Source organism: Sesamum indicum, linkage group LG8, assembly GCF_026168435.1.
Source record: "Sesamum indicum cultivar Baizhima isolate 11 linkage group LG8, ASM2616843v1, whole genome shotgun sequence".
In the NCBI taxonomy this organism is placed as follows: Eukaryota; Viridiplantae; Streptophyta; class Magnoliopsida; order Lamiales; family Pedaliaceae; genus Sesamum; species Sesamum indicum.
Window position 1 is genome coordinate 2128091 of NC_142664.1, and position 15100 is coordinate 2143190.

The following is a 15100-nucleotide window of genomic DNA, read 5'->3' on the forward strand; positions in this document are numbered from 1 at the left end:
AAATGATCTAGAGGGCTTTATAAAGTCGAAGAAGCAATAAATGCAACATACCATAAATGCTTCTAAACAGCAGTATTTATAAGTCCCAAATGTCCGTACATAGTAGACCCACATGGCAACATCTCACAGAATGCCTATTAAAAAATCCAACGGCTAACAGTTCGGGTCCTGATTATGGGTTGAAGGGGCGGGTTCATCTAGCGACCTGACCAGACAAAAAGTGTGTGAATCCTGGGCTATTTTTGTTATTTTTCTTCATAGAAGGGGTATTTTCCGTCTTATTGCCTTATGGGATGGTTAGCACCCCTATCAAGTTGGACACTTAATCTCATGTTAATACTTATTTAAACACTCATCACAATTCAAATGTTCTTCTCATTTACTTTTTATGTTCAAAATAACGATGACAACAACGATAACGACAACAATGTAGGGGTTATCTAAGGGTATTAGGAATTTACACAAAAATGCCCTCATTTAATTCAGTAATTTCCTAACAGATCATCAAAATCTACGTTTGTTTTTATTAATATTGTCATACCGATTGCCAGTAATCTAGTTTGAGCCCAGGTATACACAATCTTATGATGACCATTTGATAAGGTAAGGGTCAATTATTCACGCGAAATCGTACAATTCGGGAGATTTTATAAATAATAACACTTTATGCCCCAAATACAATTTTTAACACGTTGAATATTCTTACAATCTTAATGTTTTGTTTCTTACAACTACACTAATTTAAGTATCGAATAGCTATAATTAGAATCTAATATTATTCTCATGTATTCCTGGCTTACAGGACACACAATTCAATCTTCAGCTTACTCTAGCATATTTGGAATATGCTCTATCCCATTTAGACTTTAATTGAACTTTTTCAATATCGAAAAATATCAAATAATAATGATAATAATTTCAATCTTTCTTGAAAAAAAATTATAACAAATTTAAAAATAATAATAATAATTTCAATCTTTTCTGAAAAAAATTATAAGAAATTAAAATTTTATCAGCACACCATTAGCATGATTGAACTGACATAAATAAACTAGACTGCATTAGTCAAAAAGCAAGAAATGACAAGAAGAAAATTAGTATCACAAATATCCAAATTTAGAAAAGGTCAAACAAATTTGGTGTAACAAAAGCATAGAAAACAAATGACAATGCAGGAAAAAGAACAATTCAAATCAATATAGTGTAGGCATGTATCCCATATTAATTGCAGATGATAAATTTAATTGCACAACTAGTCCCTCCTGTTTCTTCTTTTTCTATATATATATATATTAAATCAAATTAAACCTAGATTTAATTGGTATGCTAATAATTTCATAATAAAAAAGAACCAATAAACATATAAACTGACTACTATGTAAGTAAACAACTTAATGGTTTGGACTCAAAATTTTTTATGAGGACTCTTGGATGTGTGTGTTAAAAAAAAAGAGAGAAAAATGCAATTTAGCCCCCTGTAATATTGCAAATGTATAAATTACTCTAAAAAATATCAGCAATTTACCCCCTGTATTTTTTAAAATGCAATCATTTATTCCCTTGTAATTTTTGAAATTAAGCAATTTACCTCCCTAGATAAGGGGTAAATTGCTTCATTTTAAAAATACAGGGGATAAATTGCTAATTTTTTTATATGAAGATAATTTGCTCATTTACAATATCACATAGGACTAAATTGCATTAAACCCAAAAAAAAAAAAAGAGTACTAACATTCTTGTAATTTAAACCCAATACCTGTAGCAAAGAGCTGTTTGCACATCAATATAAGTATTTATCACTTCTTTTTTTGTTTTTTTCCTGAAAATTACAAACATTAGATTATCTTTTTTAGATACTACAACTTTAATTTTTTCCCTCCTATTCTTCACTTTTATTTTCAAACACTTTCAACTTTTAATATAACTAAAGAAAAGATTCTTACACAAATCAGATTCGGTCATATCAAACCAATCGCAGAGTAAGTATGATACACTTGTCATCTGATTGGTCATTTTCTTCTAACTATCAATTACACGACTAATGTATTGTGCTCATCATATAATTGGTTCAGGTCTTATTAAACACAATTTAGATTTTGAATTTCCCCATCTAAATTTATAACTTTCTCTCTACGGTATATTCATATCACAAAAACAAAAGTTACTGCATACATAAAAGTTGGATCGAACTTAAATCAATTACATTATAAGTGTTACATTTGATATTCGATTAATTGAGTTCTACCAAAACTTAATCACTATGTTTGTTTTCATTTTCAAGTTATCTTCGGAATGAGTCAAAACATACCCAATATTTGTCATCATATAAAAACAGCTTATTTGGGTGTTTTTAACTGTTTTGACATAGATACATACATATACATAAATATATATAAAAAAAGGGGTTAAATCCATTTTGACCCCCTGTGATATATAAAAATATCAACAATCCCCTTATGAAATTTTTAATATAAAAAATCACCCTCATGTTACGAATAAATAATCACACCGCCCCCTAGTCAATTTGAGCCTATTTTTTTAAACACAATGACTAAAATACCCATTATAGTCAACTAGTCAAACTAAACTTATTAATATATAATTATTTTAATTTATAATAAGTAGAATTTAATACTATTAAAATATATTTATAATATATATAATTATAATTTTGAAAAAATAAAAAAAATCCACCCACCCCACCCCCCCAGCCTCCCCCCCACCCCCGTCTTCTTCCCCCCGCCCGCCTGCGAACCCCTTCCCCCACCCCCACCTTATAAATAATCATTATAAAATAATATTTTATTATTAATAAATATATATAATATTATATATTAACTGTGAGAGAAGGACAAAAATGTCAAAAATAAAAAAGGTATTTTCATAAAAAAATTACACTCAAAGCGCCTATGGCACAAATTTTATACGGAGGGTGTTTTTAAACTTTATTTTATATTACAGGGGGTATTTGATACTTTAATTTTCATAGGGGGCTTTTTGAACATTCATATTATCACAGGGGGGTCTCTGGATTTTTTCTTATAAAAAAAGACATGATATGACAATAATTTGACAATGAATAGTCATTTTTGTCTCCCAAAACACAACATTAAACATATAATACTTATTTTAAGTTATCTCCACAAATAAATCCAAACATACACACTATCTCTAACACATTTTTTTATCTTTTTTTTTCTCTCTTTATCCCCACAAAACACTCAAAAAATGAATTCAAACAATATGAATGTGATTTACAACTATATATATATATGATTGCTTTATTATTAAAAAAAAAAAAAAAAAACCATTTGGGGTGGCGGGGGAGGATTTCTGCTCCTGATCAGCCACCTCAGGCGGTGTCGCCGCCCTGGGTTCCTTAGGCAGGAAGTAATTAATCTTCCCCAACCACTCCACTTCCCCCACCCACTCCCCCCGCCGTATATACTATATATATATATATATATATATATATATATATATACTTACCCATGCAGCCGTATACATCACTCCATCTCCTGGATCAGTTCAACATCTCCGATCCTCTTAAATTAATACTTGCTGCCGTATTCTCTTCGTTTCACCATGAGCAACTACAATCAGCCTCAAGGTATCTCTCTCTCTCTCTCTCTCTCTCTCTATATATATATATATATATTATTTGCTGTTTGTATACAGCAAAGAAGGTATAATGTATGTTTGGTTGTTGATGGTGAATATATATATATGTATTTCACTTTTTAGCAGCTTATCCGCCACCGGGAATGGCGGAGGCACAGGGCGCTTACGTGGTTCCGGCGCCGCCTGGTTTTCCAGTGAAAGATGGGCAACAGATTCAGACCCCACCGGAGAACACTGAGTCTAGAGGTGGTGGGTTCTGGAGAGGATGGTAACTTTCACTGCTTCTCCTTCCTACTCGTCATGCTAATTTCATCTCTACCCTATTTTCCTATTCATGCTTTGACTTCTTTCACTTATGAGAGTGGTGCAAAATCTCTCTTATTTTTTAAATTGTACATCAATTACATGATAAATGTATTGCACTTGTTATGTGTTGATTTAGATTTGGCCCAATTGAGTTCGGACAAAATTTTTCCAAGAGTGGTGCAACGTATATAATTCTATTTATCAACTACAATTTGATTAAAAAAAAAAAAATCATTTCAATCGTAATTATCCCTTTATTTACCTTTAAATTTCAAATTTTACAAGAAAAAATGAGACCTAACATCACTATTGAAATTTTAGCCTAAGGGTTAAGACTTAGGTTGTATGACTAAGTACGTTATCGTAGGTTTTGAGTCTTACCTTATGTGAGTGTATTTGTTTGATTTTATGTGAATTTGTTTAATTTATCAGTCTATTGTCGAAAAAATAATAATTTTAGTTTTGTAACTTAAGGCATATTAGTACTTCTCGTCCAACACAAATTAATTTTTTCAATCTAATTCTGTAATTTAAAAATTTTGACAATTTTAATCCCTTTTTTACAAACTTGGCCGAAAAATCGCATATGTGATTTGAACACGACTAAATTATATTGCATTTTGGTCATGTGACTGAGAGATGATTGTCATTTTCAGTCTTGAACGAATTGCTAGGTTGGCATTTTTTTATCATACATGAATTGATTTACAGAACTAAAATTACAATTTAATTAGGTTATGTTCAGATCACATGCAATTTTTCGATCAAATTGGTCGAAAAATGATTCAAATGCCAAAATTCTAAAGTTACATGACCAAATTGTCAGAATCAACACGTGTAGGATCAAAAATGCCATCCTACCTAAGTTACAGGACAAAAAATTGTATTTTTTCCTTTATTATCTTTATAGTTTGATTGTTACGGAAAAAATCATTTTTGCAGTACCTCCTCTTATGTGCCAATACATGGGAAAATTCTTGCCCGAACCTATTTCGGAACGCTTGCTCTGTGATATGTCATTTTTTCTAAATCGTACACCAATCACATAACAAGTGTGATTGCACTTACCACGTGATTGATTCGAGTTTGATCGAATTGGGTCCCGACAAGAATTTTCCATAATTTGGAACTGAAAATTTGTCTTTTAAAATTCATAATCATACATTTTTGGTGCAGTTGTGCTGGTTTATGTTGCTGCTGTCTATTGGATGCTTGTTTCTGATGAGGAGAATTCATAAATCTGAATGATTCTTCTTTTTCTTCTCAATGTTATATGTGTATGTTGGGTTTGTGGCTTTGTGGGGAGAGTTAGAGTTGGTTTGTAATTGTAATGGATCTTTTTGGATGCAATTCTGAATAACAACACTGCATGTTTGTGTAATTAATGTTATTACATTCTTGAATATTATTTTATTTTTTGGCTAATTAATTCATGTTGTAATTATTAAAGTCTAATATTTTATAAATTATTTTTGATGCCATATATAACTGCATATGGAATTAGGAATTCTAAATAAGGTGAAATCTGTTGCAAAATACTCACCACAACTTGTTTAAGTATTGGACAAGATTTCATGGCTATTCTTTTATAAAAATTGTGGCCCGTGACCCATTCTTTGGCTCAACCTACTTCTGCCACCTGACCTTCTTGACCTAATCCGACTTTCTTGATGTTTATCTCTTCCTCTTCTACGGATAAAACCCTAGACCTAGTTCTCACTCTCTCGTCTTCCCTCCTTCCTTTCTCTAGAATCTCAATCACTGTTTTCTCTCTTCTTCTCTCTTCTTGTTTTCACCCTCTGCCGTTTTTCTCTCTTCCCGTCATCAATGGATTAGCTTTATATAAACCCTCTGACAGCTTTTGGTGAGAATAACGAACAGAACAGAAGTCTTCTTCCCCCTTCTACTCTCTTGCTCCCGATTAAAAGTTTTTCGTGAACTAAGTTCCCTAAGTGGAAATTTTTGAGTGATTTTAGTGGTCCTTTGTGGATCGGCCCTGGTGAGGTATTTTGGAATTTAGCAATTGGTGAAGTGGTTTTTGACCTTGGTGGCTGTGAGCTACCCTCTATCGGATTTGGCCCTTGAGCCAACTACTTTCTCTGTTATCTTTATATCTATTACTGCTTCTCTTAGAATTGTAAATATCTGTTAATATTTTTGTAATATAAATGATTTTATAATCCACGATTTTCTATAATAGTTTATTAGGACTTTTTTATTTTGGGTTCATTACTGGAGGATTCTTCCAACATAGTCAAAACTTTTACTTCAAAAGTAGGGTAGAATACACTTTGCCCCCCACCCCAACTGTTTCTAATGTACCAATTACTCCTTAAATTAACAAATGTGACACTTATCCTTTTGGTTGGATAAAAATACCCCTCATGTTTTAAATAATTCTTATTATTAATATATTTTAGTATCTTGCACATTAAATCATCACAAAACTACTTATAATTAATTTTTTAAATAAAAAGAGAATTTAGAATAAAAGTGGAGTATAAATTAATATATATATATATAGTAGATACACAATAATTTGATATAACCAACAACTCATACATGTTTTTTTTAAAAGAAATAAAAGAAATTGGCAAATATACATGCTTAACCAAAAGTTAAACAATTTTAGAAGAAAATGAATAAATATAAATGTTTTATCATATTTTTTAAAGAAAATATATTCCAAAAATTATTTAATTACTCAAGAACAATTTAGGGGGCAAAGTATATTTTACCTTAGTTAATAACTTAATTTTATTACCAAATTAATAAAATCTTTTTTTGAAAATTTTTTGTACGTATTCATTACTTAACTTTGTATCTGGAAAATATAATAAAATTAGAACTATTTCATTCACTAATTATATATTACTTTATTATAATTAAAAGATATTTTTTTAATTAAGAGAATGTTAATTAAACTTAAAATATAAAATTTTTAGAAAAAAAAAATTCTTTGAACTATATATATAATATATAAGGTCAATATTGTAAAAAAATTTAACTATAGGAGTAAGTGCTATATTTGTTAGTTTATGGGGTAAATATTACATCAAAAATAATTTAGGAGGGTAAAGTGTTTTCACCCTAAAAAGTATATGTAGAGTGGCAACCTCAGGAACCCTATTAGCTATTACAAATATATATGGATTACGAAACTCCTTAATACAATCAATATTACAGATTATTAATGAATGAACAAATCGTAAATAAAATAACAGAATTTTTGAATGGTGGCTCAGGTAAACCAGATCCCACGAACTCAGTCACCAAAGACTCAACGACTCACAAAGGTTCAGACCACGGCTACACCACCACCAAGATCTGATCGAAAAACTCAAGATCACTAAGATCTTTTATTAGTATTAGCGTCACAGAAACCCACACAGAGAAATCGGTTCACTTAGAATACTTTTGGCTTAGTATATTTCTGATTTAATTGATATCTTTCAACCGAAGGGAAGATCTCCTTTTATAGGAGTAGGGGATCGAAGAAGGAAAAGATAAGCCTCGAAGACTTTCCTGGAACCATTGATTTGGTCAGAGAAAGCTTCCATTTCCATGAGGAAGTAAAGAGAGAAACAGAATCAAAGGTTTGAGGAAAGAGGAGAGAGCAGTTGGCGCATAGAATGGAAGAAGAGAGATTAGGAATAGATTTAGGGCTAGGATAATATATATAAGGGAGTGAAACCTAGGTCGGGTCGGAGTCCATGGGTCAACCGTCGGGTTTGGTGGGTGGGCCTCCTAAGTAGGCCTATTTATTTGGAGTCTTTTGGGCCACAGAAATATAACATGCTCCACCTTGGACCAAAAACTCAAAGTCAGGGGTCCGGAGCCTTTTATGTGTGGATCTGATTTTTCATCATTGCTAAGAAAACCTCCGAGGCACCTGCAGTCACTAAGAAGTTAACAATTCCAATACTGGTGTTAGTCTGGAACAAGATTAAGAATTTCAGACACATACAGAACTTTTCAGCAAACAGACATTTAGTACCCATATCTGCTGTGTTATCATCAGTTTTGATTTTCTCAAGCTTTATAAGTTTTTTACTAACAATATCATGAATAAAATGATAACATCTATATGCTTGGTCCTATCATGAAACACAGGATTTTTGCATAATTGTATTGACGGCTGAATGTCAGAAAATATAGTGAGTTTGTTTTTAAGAAAACCTATTTTTTTTATCAAACCTTCCAACCATATAGCCTCTTTAAAGGCTTCAGTGGTAGCTATGTACTCTGCTTCAGTTGTGGATAATGCAACTATGTGTTATAATTGAGACTTCCAACTAATGTATGAACCACATAAAGAAAAAATGTAAGATGTAGTAGACTTTCTACTATCCCTATCATTAGCATAATTCGAATCCACATAGCCAATCAAATGAATGTTATCAGAGAATTTAGAAAAAGTGATACCTATATCAATAGAACCACGAAGGTATCTAAGGAGCCATTTCAGGGCCTCCAATGTAGAGGGCCAGGGTCAGACATATACCTGTTGAGACAACTGATGGCATAAGCAATATCGGGTCGAGAACAAACCATAAGAAACATTATGGACCCAATAACATTCGAATAAGGTACTTTGCTCATCTTCTCCTTATCAATTTCGTTTTTAGGGCATTGATCCTTGCATAGTTGGAAATGAGCAGCAAGAGGGAAGAAACAGGTCCTTTGATTTAGAAGAATTTTTTATTCTTTTCTATCTCTAGTAATATCTATTCCAAGGATCCTTTTCGCATCACCAAGATTTTTCATTTCAAAAGTTTTACACAAATCCTTTTGCAAATCATCAATCAGTTTAAGATTAGAACTAGAGATAAGCATGTCATCCACATATAATACTAAGAAAATAGGACAGTCATCAATATACTCTTTGAAGTTAAGAGAGAGCATAAAAATATCAAACTTTTTATTCCATTGTCGGGAGAACTGTTTCAAACCATAGAGGGATTTTTTCAAGAGGCACACATAATCAGGTTTTGTTTTATTAATGAAGCCAAAAGGTTGATGCATATAGATATTCTCATCTAAGTCCCCATGAAGAAATGCAGTTTTCACATCCATTTGTTTTAACTCCCAATTATAATGAGCAGTAAGAGCAAGTATAATGCGAACAGTAGTGTATTTCACAACGGGAGAAAAAATTTCATTGTAATCGATACCTTTTTTTTTGTGTGAATCCTTTAGCTACTAACCTAGCTTATATTTTATTTGATTTCTTGCTTAACCTTAAAGATCCACTTACAGTCTACTATAGAGCATTTAGAGGGTTTAGGTACTAGGATCCATATTTTATTATCCCTAAGGGATTTCATTTCTTCCTCCATGGCACTAAGCCAATTTTTCGATTTTATGGCTTCTTGTACGTCGTAGGTTCAGGAATTTCAGTGTTTAAAGCAACTTGGTGATCTCTAAGTTTTGAAGACATCCTAGTTTGTCTCCTACTTCTATCTCTAGCTAATTGGTAGTCATCAAGGTTTGTTTCTATGTTTGTGTTTTCCGGGTGTTCTAAGTGTTGTTCTTGTTCTTCTAGGTGTTCAGGATTTTGTGCTTCTATCTCCCCCCCCCCCTTGTTGGTTATCCTCTATGCTATCCTCCACCTTAATAAATGTGGTGTTGTTTTGGGCTGTGTCTAAAGTTTTAAGGTAAAGCATCTCATTTTCATTGAATATGACATCTCTACTAATTAAAACCTTAAAACCCGGCTGGCTTCGTACCCATAGCCTGTACCCTTTGACACCCTCGGGATAACTAATAAACACACATTTCACATATTGGGGTTCTAACTTATCAGAATTTTGGTGCACAAAAGCAGAACATCCGAAAACACATAAAGCAGAAACATCAGGTTGTTTACGATACCACACAGTATCAGGAGACTTACCAAGTAAAGGCACAGATGGAGATAGATTAATCAAATGAGCAGCAGTCAAGAGGGCTTCATCCCAAAAAGTTTTTTGTAAACCAGAACTTACCAAAAGACACCTAAATTTTTCAAGAATAGTATGATTCATGCGTTCGGCCACACTGTTTTTCTGTGGGGTGTAGGAGTTGGTTTTGTGTCTCTTTATGCCAAACTTTTCGCACAAATCAAAAAAATTTTGGTTAAAAAATTCAAGAAAGTTGTCGGTTCTAAGAGATTTGAGCTTTCTACCAGTTTGGTTTTCCACCAAAAATTTTTATTTTTCAAACCTTTCAAAAACTTCGGATTTGTGTTTTAATAAGAAAACAAAAACTTTTCTTGAAAAATTGTCAATAATAGACAAGAAATAACGATTATCACCATGGGTGGGTTCCTTAGAGGGACCCTAAACATCAGCATGCACATAGTCAAGAATACAGGATGACATGGAGGGATTTGGGGAAGGTTTAGCAGGAAAATGCACACGATGCTGCTTACCTAACACATAGTCATCACAGAATTTCAAATTATCAAGTTTATCATGTAGAATTCCTTCCCTTTTTAAAAACTCAAGTCTTTTTTTACTAATGTGACCAAAACGTTTATGACATAACGATACCTTAAAAACGACGAGGGAACCTTTCATAATTTTCATTTGCCTCTTACCCCATCTTCCTTCTAAACTCTCTTTCTCAAGTGCAGCACAAGATATGAGATTATGACTAAGATCAGGTACATACCGAACATTTTTCAAAATCAGTTTATGACCATCTTTAAAATTAAGAGAAATATTACCAAAACCCATTATCTCACATCGCTTTTCATTAGCCATAGAAACAAAACCACAACTTTCACTTTTGAAATTAGAAAAAAAAAATTTAAAAGGAGTCATATGAAACGTGCAACCAGAATCAAGTAACCATTCATGTTTGTTCATAGAAAGCACAGAGTTCACTTCACATACCACAAAGGCTTCACCATTTTCTTCCGAAACATTGCATGTTCTCTTTCATCGGATTGCCTTTCCCTATTATCTCTTTAGGCTTTCTACAATCTTTTATGTAATGACCCTTTAATCCTCAATTATAGCAATGTCGTTCTCTAGTCTTGTCATCTCTATAGTGGTTATCTCTAGGTCTAGACTTACTCATACTAGAACTTCTGTTATTAGACCTAGATCCAGAGTTTCTAAACTTATACCTACCTATTACGAAATTAACCTCATATTGGCTTTGGGTTGGTTTATTAGTCCTTATGTCCATTTTCTTGCTTTTTAAATCATTAACAATCGTTTCTAGGTTAACACTATCCCTACCATATTTTATAGCAGCTTTGATATCAGAATAGGAATCAGGAATAGCATTCAATAAGACAATAGGACAATATTCATCAATGTTGTTATCTCCTATCAATTTTATATCTTGTATCAGTTTAGTGAAATCTTTTATGTTTTTAGACAAGTCCAATTTATACATAAGGAACTTTTCAAGCAAAAAGAGTTTACTAGGAAAAGAAGTTCTTGTGTATAGATCTTCTAATTTTTTCCAGAGTTCTCTAGCAGAATTTTGTTTAACGACTTTTCTAAGTACAGAATCAAACAAATTCAGTATAATCGAAGAATATGCATACTCATTATTTTCCAACATCTTTTCTTCAGAAATATTATCAGAATACTTGCCATCTATGGCCTTGAAAACCTTTTGTTGGATCAAAATCCCTTTCACTTTATGTTGCCAAATCGAAAAATCACTTTTGCCATCGAATGGTTGAAGATTATAACCGGCCATTTAAAATTTTGAGAAATCGGTTTTTAATAGAAAAATGCGGCTTTTGAGAAAAATACTGATTTTTTAAGAAAGTTGTGTACACACAGAGTTTAGAGATTAACAGCAATTTATAGCAAATATGACCACAAATAATAACACTAGGATTAAAAAATCACAATAATCACAATAATCTCTATAATCAAAATAATCATTGTAATCACTATAATCACAGTTATATATCACAAATGGGATCAACAAATGACAGAAATAAGTATGAATCACACAGATTGCAAAATTTTCAGAGATGTTAACAGCGGATTAATGAGAAAAAATAACTCGAATTTTGAAGGCGAACAAATCGAGAAACAGATATCACAGAGATATAGTAATCGACCAGATTGCAGAAACATGTATCACAAAGATATAATAACAAGAAATATCAAGAGATCAACAGACCGAGGCTTCCAGCCTAAGTCCTGACCAGATACCCGACGTCCTCAGGGGACCGGCCAAGTGGGAGTTTAGGGGGATTTACCGCGGCTAAAATAATAACAAAAAAAATACGGAAATGAAATAGGAGGGGTTGAGAAAAGTTACCACCAGCATGAGCCGGATTTCAGAAATGAGGCTCTGATACCACTGTAGAGTGGCAACCTCAGGAACCCTATCAACTATTACAAATATATATGGAGTACGAAACTCCTTAATACAACCAATATTACAGATTATTAATGAATGAATAAATCGTAATAAAATAACAGAATTTTGAATGGTGACTCAGGTAAACCAGATCCCACGAACTCGGTCACCGAAAACTCAACGACTTACAAAGGTTCAGACCACAGCTGCACCACCACCAAGATCCTACGAAAAAACTCAAGATCACTCAGATCTTTTATCAGTATTAGCGTCACAGAGACCCACACAGAGAAACGGTTCACTCAAAACACTTTTGGCTTAGTATATTTCTGATTCAACTGATATCTTTCAACCAAAGGTAGGAGTAGGGGATCGAAGAAGGAAAAGATAAGCCACGAAGACTTTCCCAAAACCATTGATTTGGTCAGAGAAAGCTTCCATTTCCATGAGGAAGTAAAGAGAGAAACAGAATCAGAGGTTTAAGGAAAGAGGAGAGAGCAGTCGGCGCATAGAATGAAAGAAGAGAGATTAGGAATAGATTTAGGGTTAGGATAATATATATAAGGGAGTGAAACCTGGGTCGGGTCGGAGTCCATGGGTCAACCGTCGGGGTTTGGTGGGTGGGCCTCCTAAGTGGGCTTATTTATTTACAGTCTTTTGGGCCACAGAAATATAACAGTATATCTTTGTAGTGATGAATTGAATTATACCGAATCAATCAATTTTCAAATGGATCTGTTTTTACTTATACATTTAGATTCATATTGAACTCAACTCATTTGGACCCAGTCCACTTATTTGCTACCTCAAGATGAATGAGTAGGCATTGCCGCAGTATTGATAGGCATACTACCTAAGAGGAATTTCTTGGTCTCTCAAAACTTGTCTATATTATATTGTAATATGGTTTATACCTGCACATAGCGATTTGAGTCTCTATATGTCATATCGTTCATTCTGTTTGTAATTATCCCACGATTTTATCATAAAAAAATAATTCGCAAAAAGAAGAGATTTTAGAACTTATAAATCGAACAATCTCTATTTGCTATTAATGAAAGACGGGAGCGGGTACTACTCAATATCATCATCCCCGAACGCGAGTTACGGAGCACATATGGATTCATTTACATGGAGCCAAATCCTTCGTTTATTGCCGATGTGATACAAGAGTCTCCAATATCCATTTGATAATTACTTATTTTGTACTCTTTTAGTAGGCGACAGAAAAATATAAATATTTATTAATTTTGGAGACAATATATGATGTGTGTTCGAATTAGAAAAGTCTGTTTATGATCTAAACATGAATTCACAATGCTCTAAATATGCTTAGGAATCTAGTTGAGTGTCCTGCAAAAGAAGAATATATGAAATAACATCGAGAGAAGACCCCAATTATAGCCATCCGATGCTTGGAGAGAAAATATAGAGACCATAAGAACATCCAAGGTGTCAAAAGTTTTACTTGAGGGCAGAAATCACTATTATTTATACATACATCCCAAGTGACTAGTATTTATATATATGCGAAGGTGTAGAATTTCTCGTGAATTATTAATTCAAGAATGTTGGGAGATTATTATGAGTTCGTACATACCCAAATTCAAGAAGAAATCGAGACGTCTCGAATAAAGAAAGCACGATTTTGACCACATGTGATATTACTGAAAATGCTTAGGACATTTATATAAATTTCTTAGTATTGGATAGCCTTCCACATCAATATCATTGAAAACCAATAGAATTAAAAATTACAAGTATGTATTGCTTAAATAAACCAATATGGACATTATGTGCAGACAAAGCTTAAATATTACACTGATATGCCCAAAACTAAAAACCAACAAATCCAACCAGACAACATGAACAATGATGAATGCTAACCACATGTGATGATCCCATTTATGTACTTTCACTTAGGCCGTGTTTGGCTGGACAACACAGCTAATTAATATTGTAGAATAATAAGATAAAATATTTTCTAAGTAGATTATTTCTTTCTTTCTTGTAGATATACATGGATTTTTTTAATAACATTTTGAAACTAAATTAATAAAATTCTTATTTTTGTAAAGTACACTATAGCTTAAAAGAATATTAGTTTTATTTTTTTTTCATAAATAAATATTAGTCATAATATTGATAATTTTAAAAACTCAAACAATATATATTTGAATTAAAATATATTTCCAAATCTTCCATCTCTTGAATTTTTAAAAAAAATGAGAATGTGACCCTTCGACGGAGGAGTTAATAAGCTCCATTTTCTAATTTTTTAAAAATAAAAATTGTATTATTTATTTGTTTTTCTCGTTAAGGAAAAATTTTCATTTATTATTGTTTTTATAAAGAGTTAAAATGCAATTATCCTTGTAACAACATAAAAAATGCAATTAACCCCTATACAGAACGATCTTCAACTTTATGAAATTTTGCACTTTATCATTTATAACTGTTTTCAATCGAATCTTTTGTCTAAAAAACATCACATGCAATGCGTATGTAATATTCAAGGGTTATATAATGCGATATTTTTACATATACATAATATGCGATGTTTTTTAATAGAAAAAAAGAATCACATATTATAAAGTGCAAATTTCGCAAAATTGAAATGGTAAGTCGACACAAAAAATAAATTTCAATGAAAAAATGTAAAATGGGATAGTTGGAATAAAGAAATATAATTTTGGTATGTATAACTTTTTTAAAATAAAATTAATAGTATAATTTAACGTGTATATATAAAATAAAATAGAAATTATAATAAGAAATGCAATCCAAACCAAACCAAACAGAGCCTTGCAGCAGAGTATAGACTCAACATTAAAAACAAAACCTTCCCTACACT

The 15100-nt window shown here is 32.2% G+C and overlaps 1 protein-coding gene across 1 annotated transcript; it reads left to right on the top strand.

Moving 5' to 3' along the window:
- The first annotated feature begins 3425 nt into the window (after nt 1-3425).
- Nucleotides 3426-5308, top strand: LOC148787097 (protein CYSTEINE-RICH TRANSMEMBRANE MODULE 4-like). Its single transcript, XM_088883254.1, has 3 exons — nt 3426-3610; nt 3745-3889; nt 5104-5308. Exons 1-3 carry the CDS (start codon nt 3586-3588, stop codon nt 5147-5149), a joined length of 216 nt encoding a protein of 71 aa, XP_088739380.1. The 5' UTR covers nt 3426-3585; the 3' UTR covers nt 5150-5308.
- Nucleotides 5309-15100: the final 9792 nt, after the last annotated feature.

Bases quoted from the DNA above. Each gene is read 5' to 3' on its own strand.
- LOC148787097 (XM_088883254.1), top strand. From the start codon at position 3,586: ATGAGCAACTACAATCAGCCTCAAG. The intron at 3,611-3,744 runs GTATCTCTCTCT...TTCACTTTTTAG, and splicing joins CAACTACAATCAGCCTCAAG to CAGCTTATCCGCCACCGGGA. The intron at 3,890-5,103 runs GTAACTTTCACT...TTTTTGGTGCAG, and splicing joins GGTGGGTTCTGGAGAGGATG to TTGTGCTGGTTTATGTTGCT.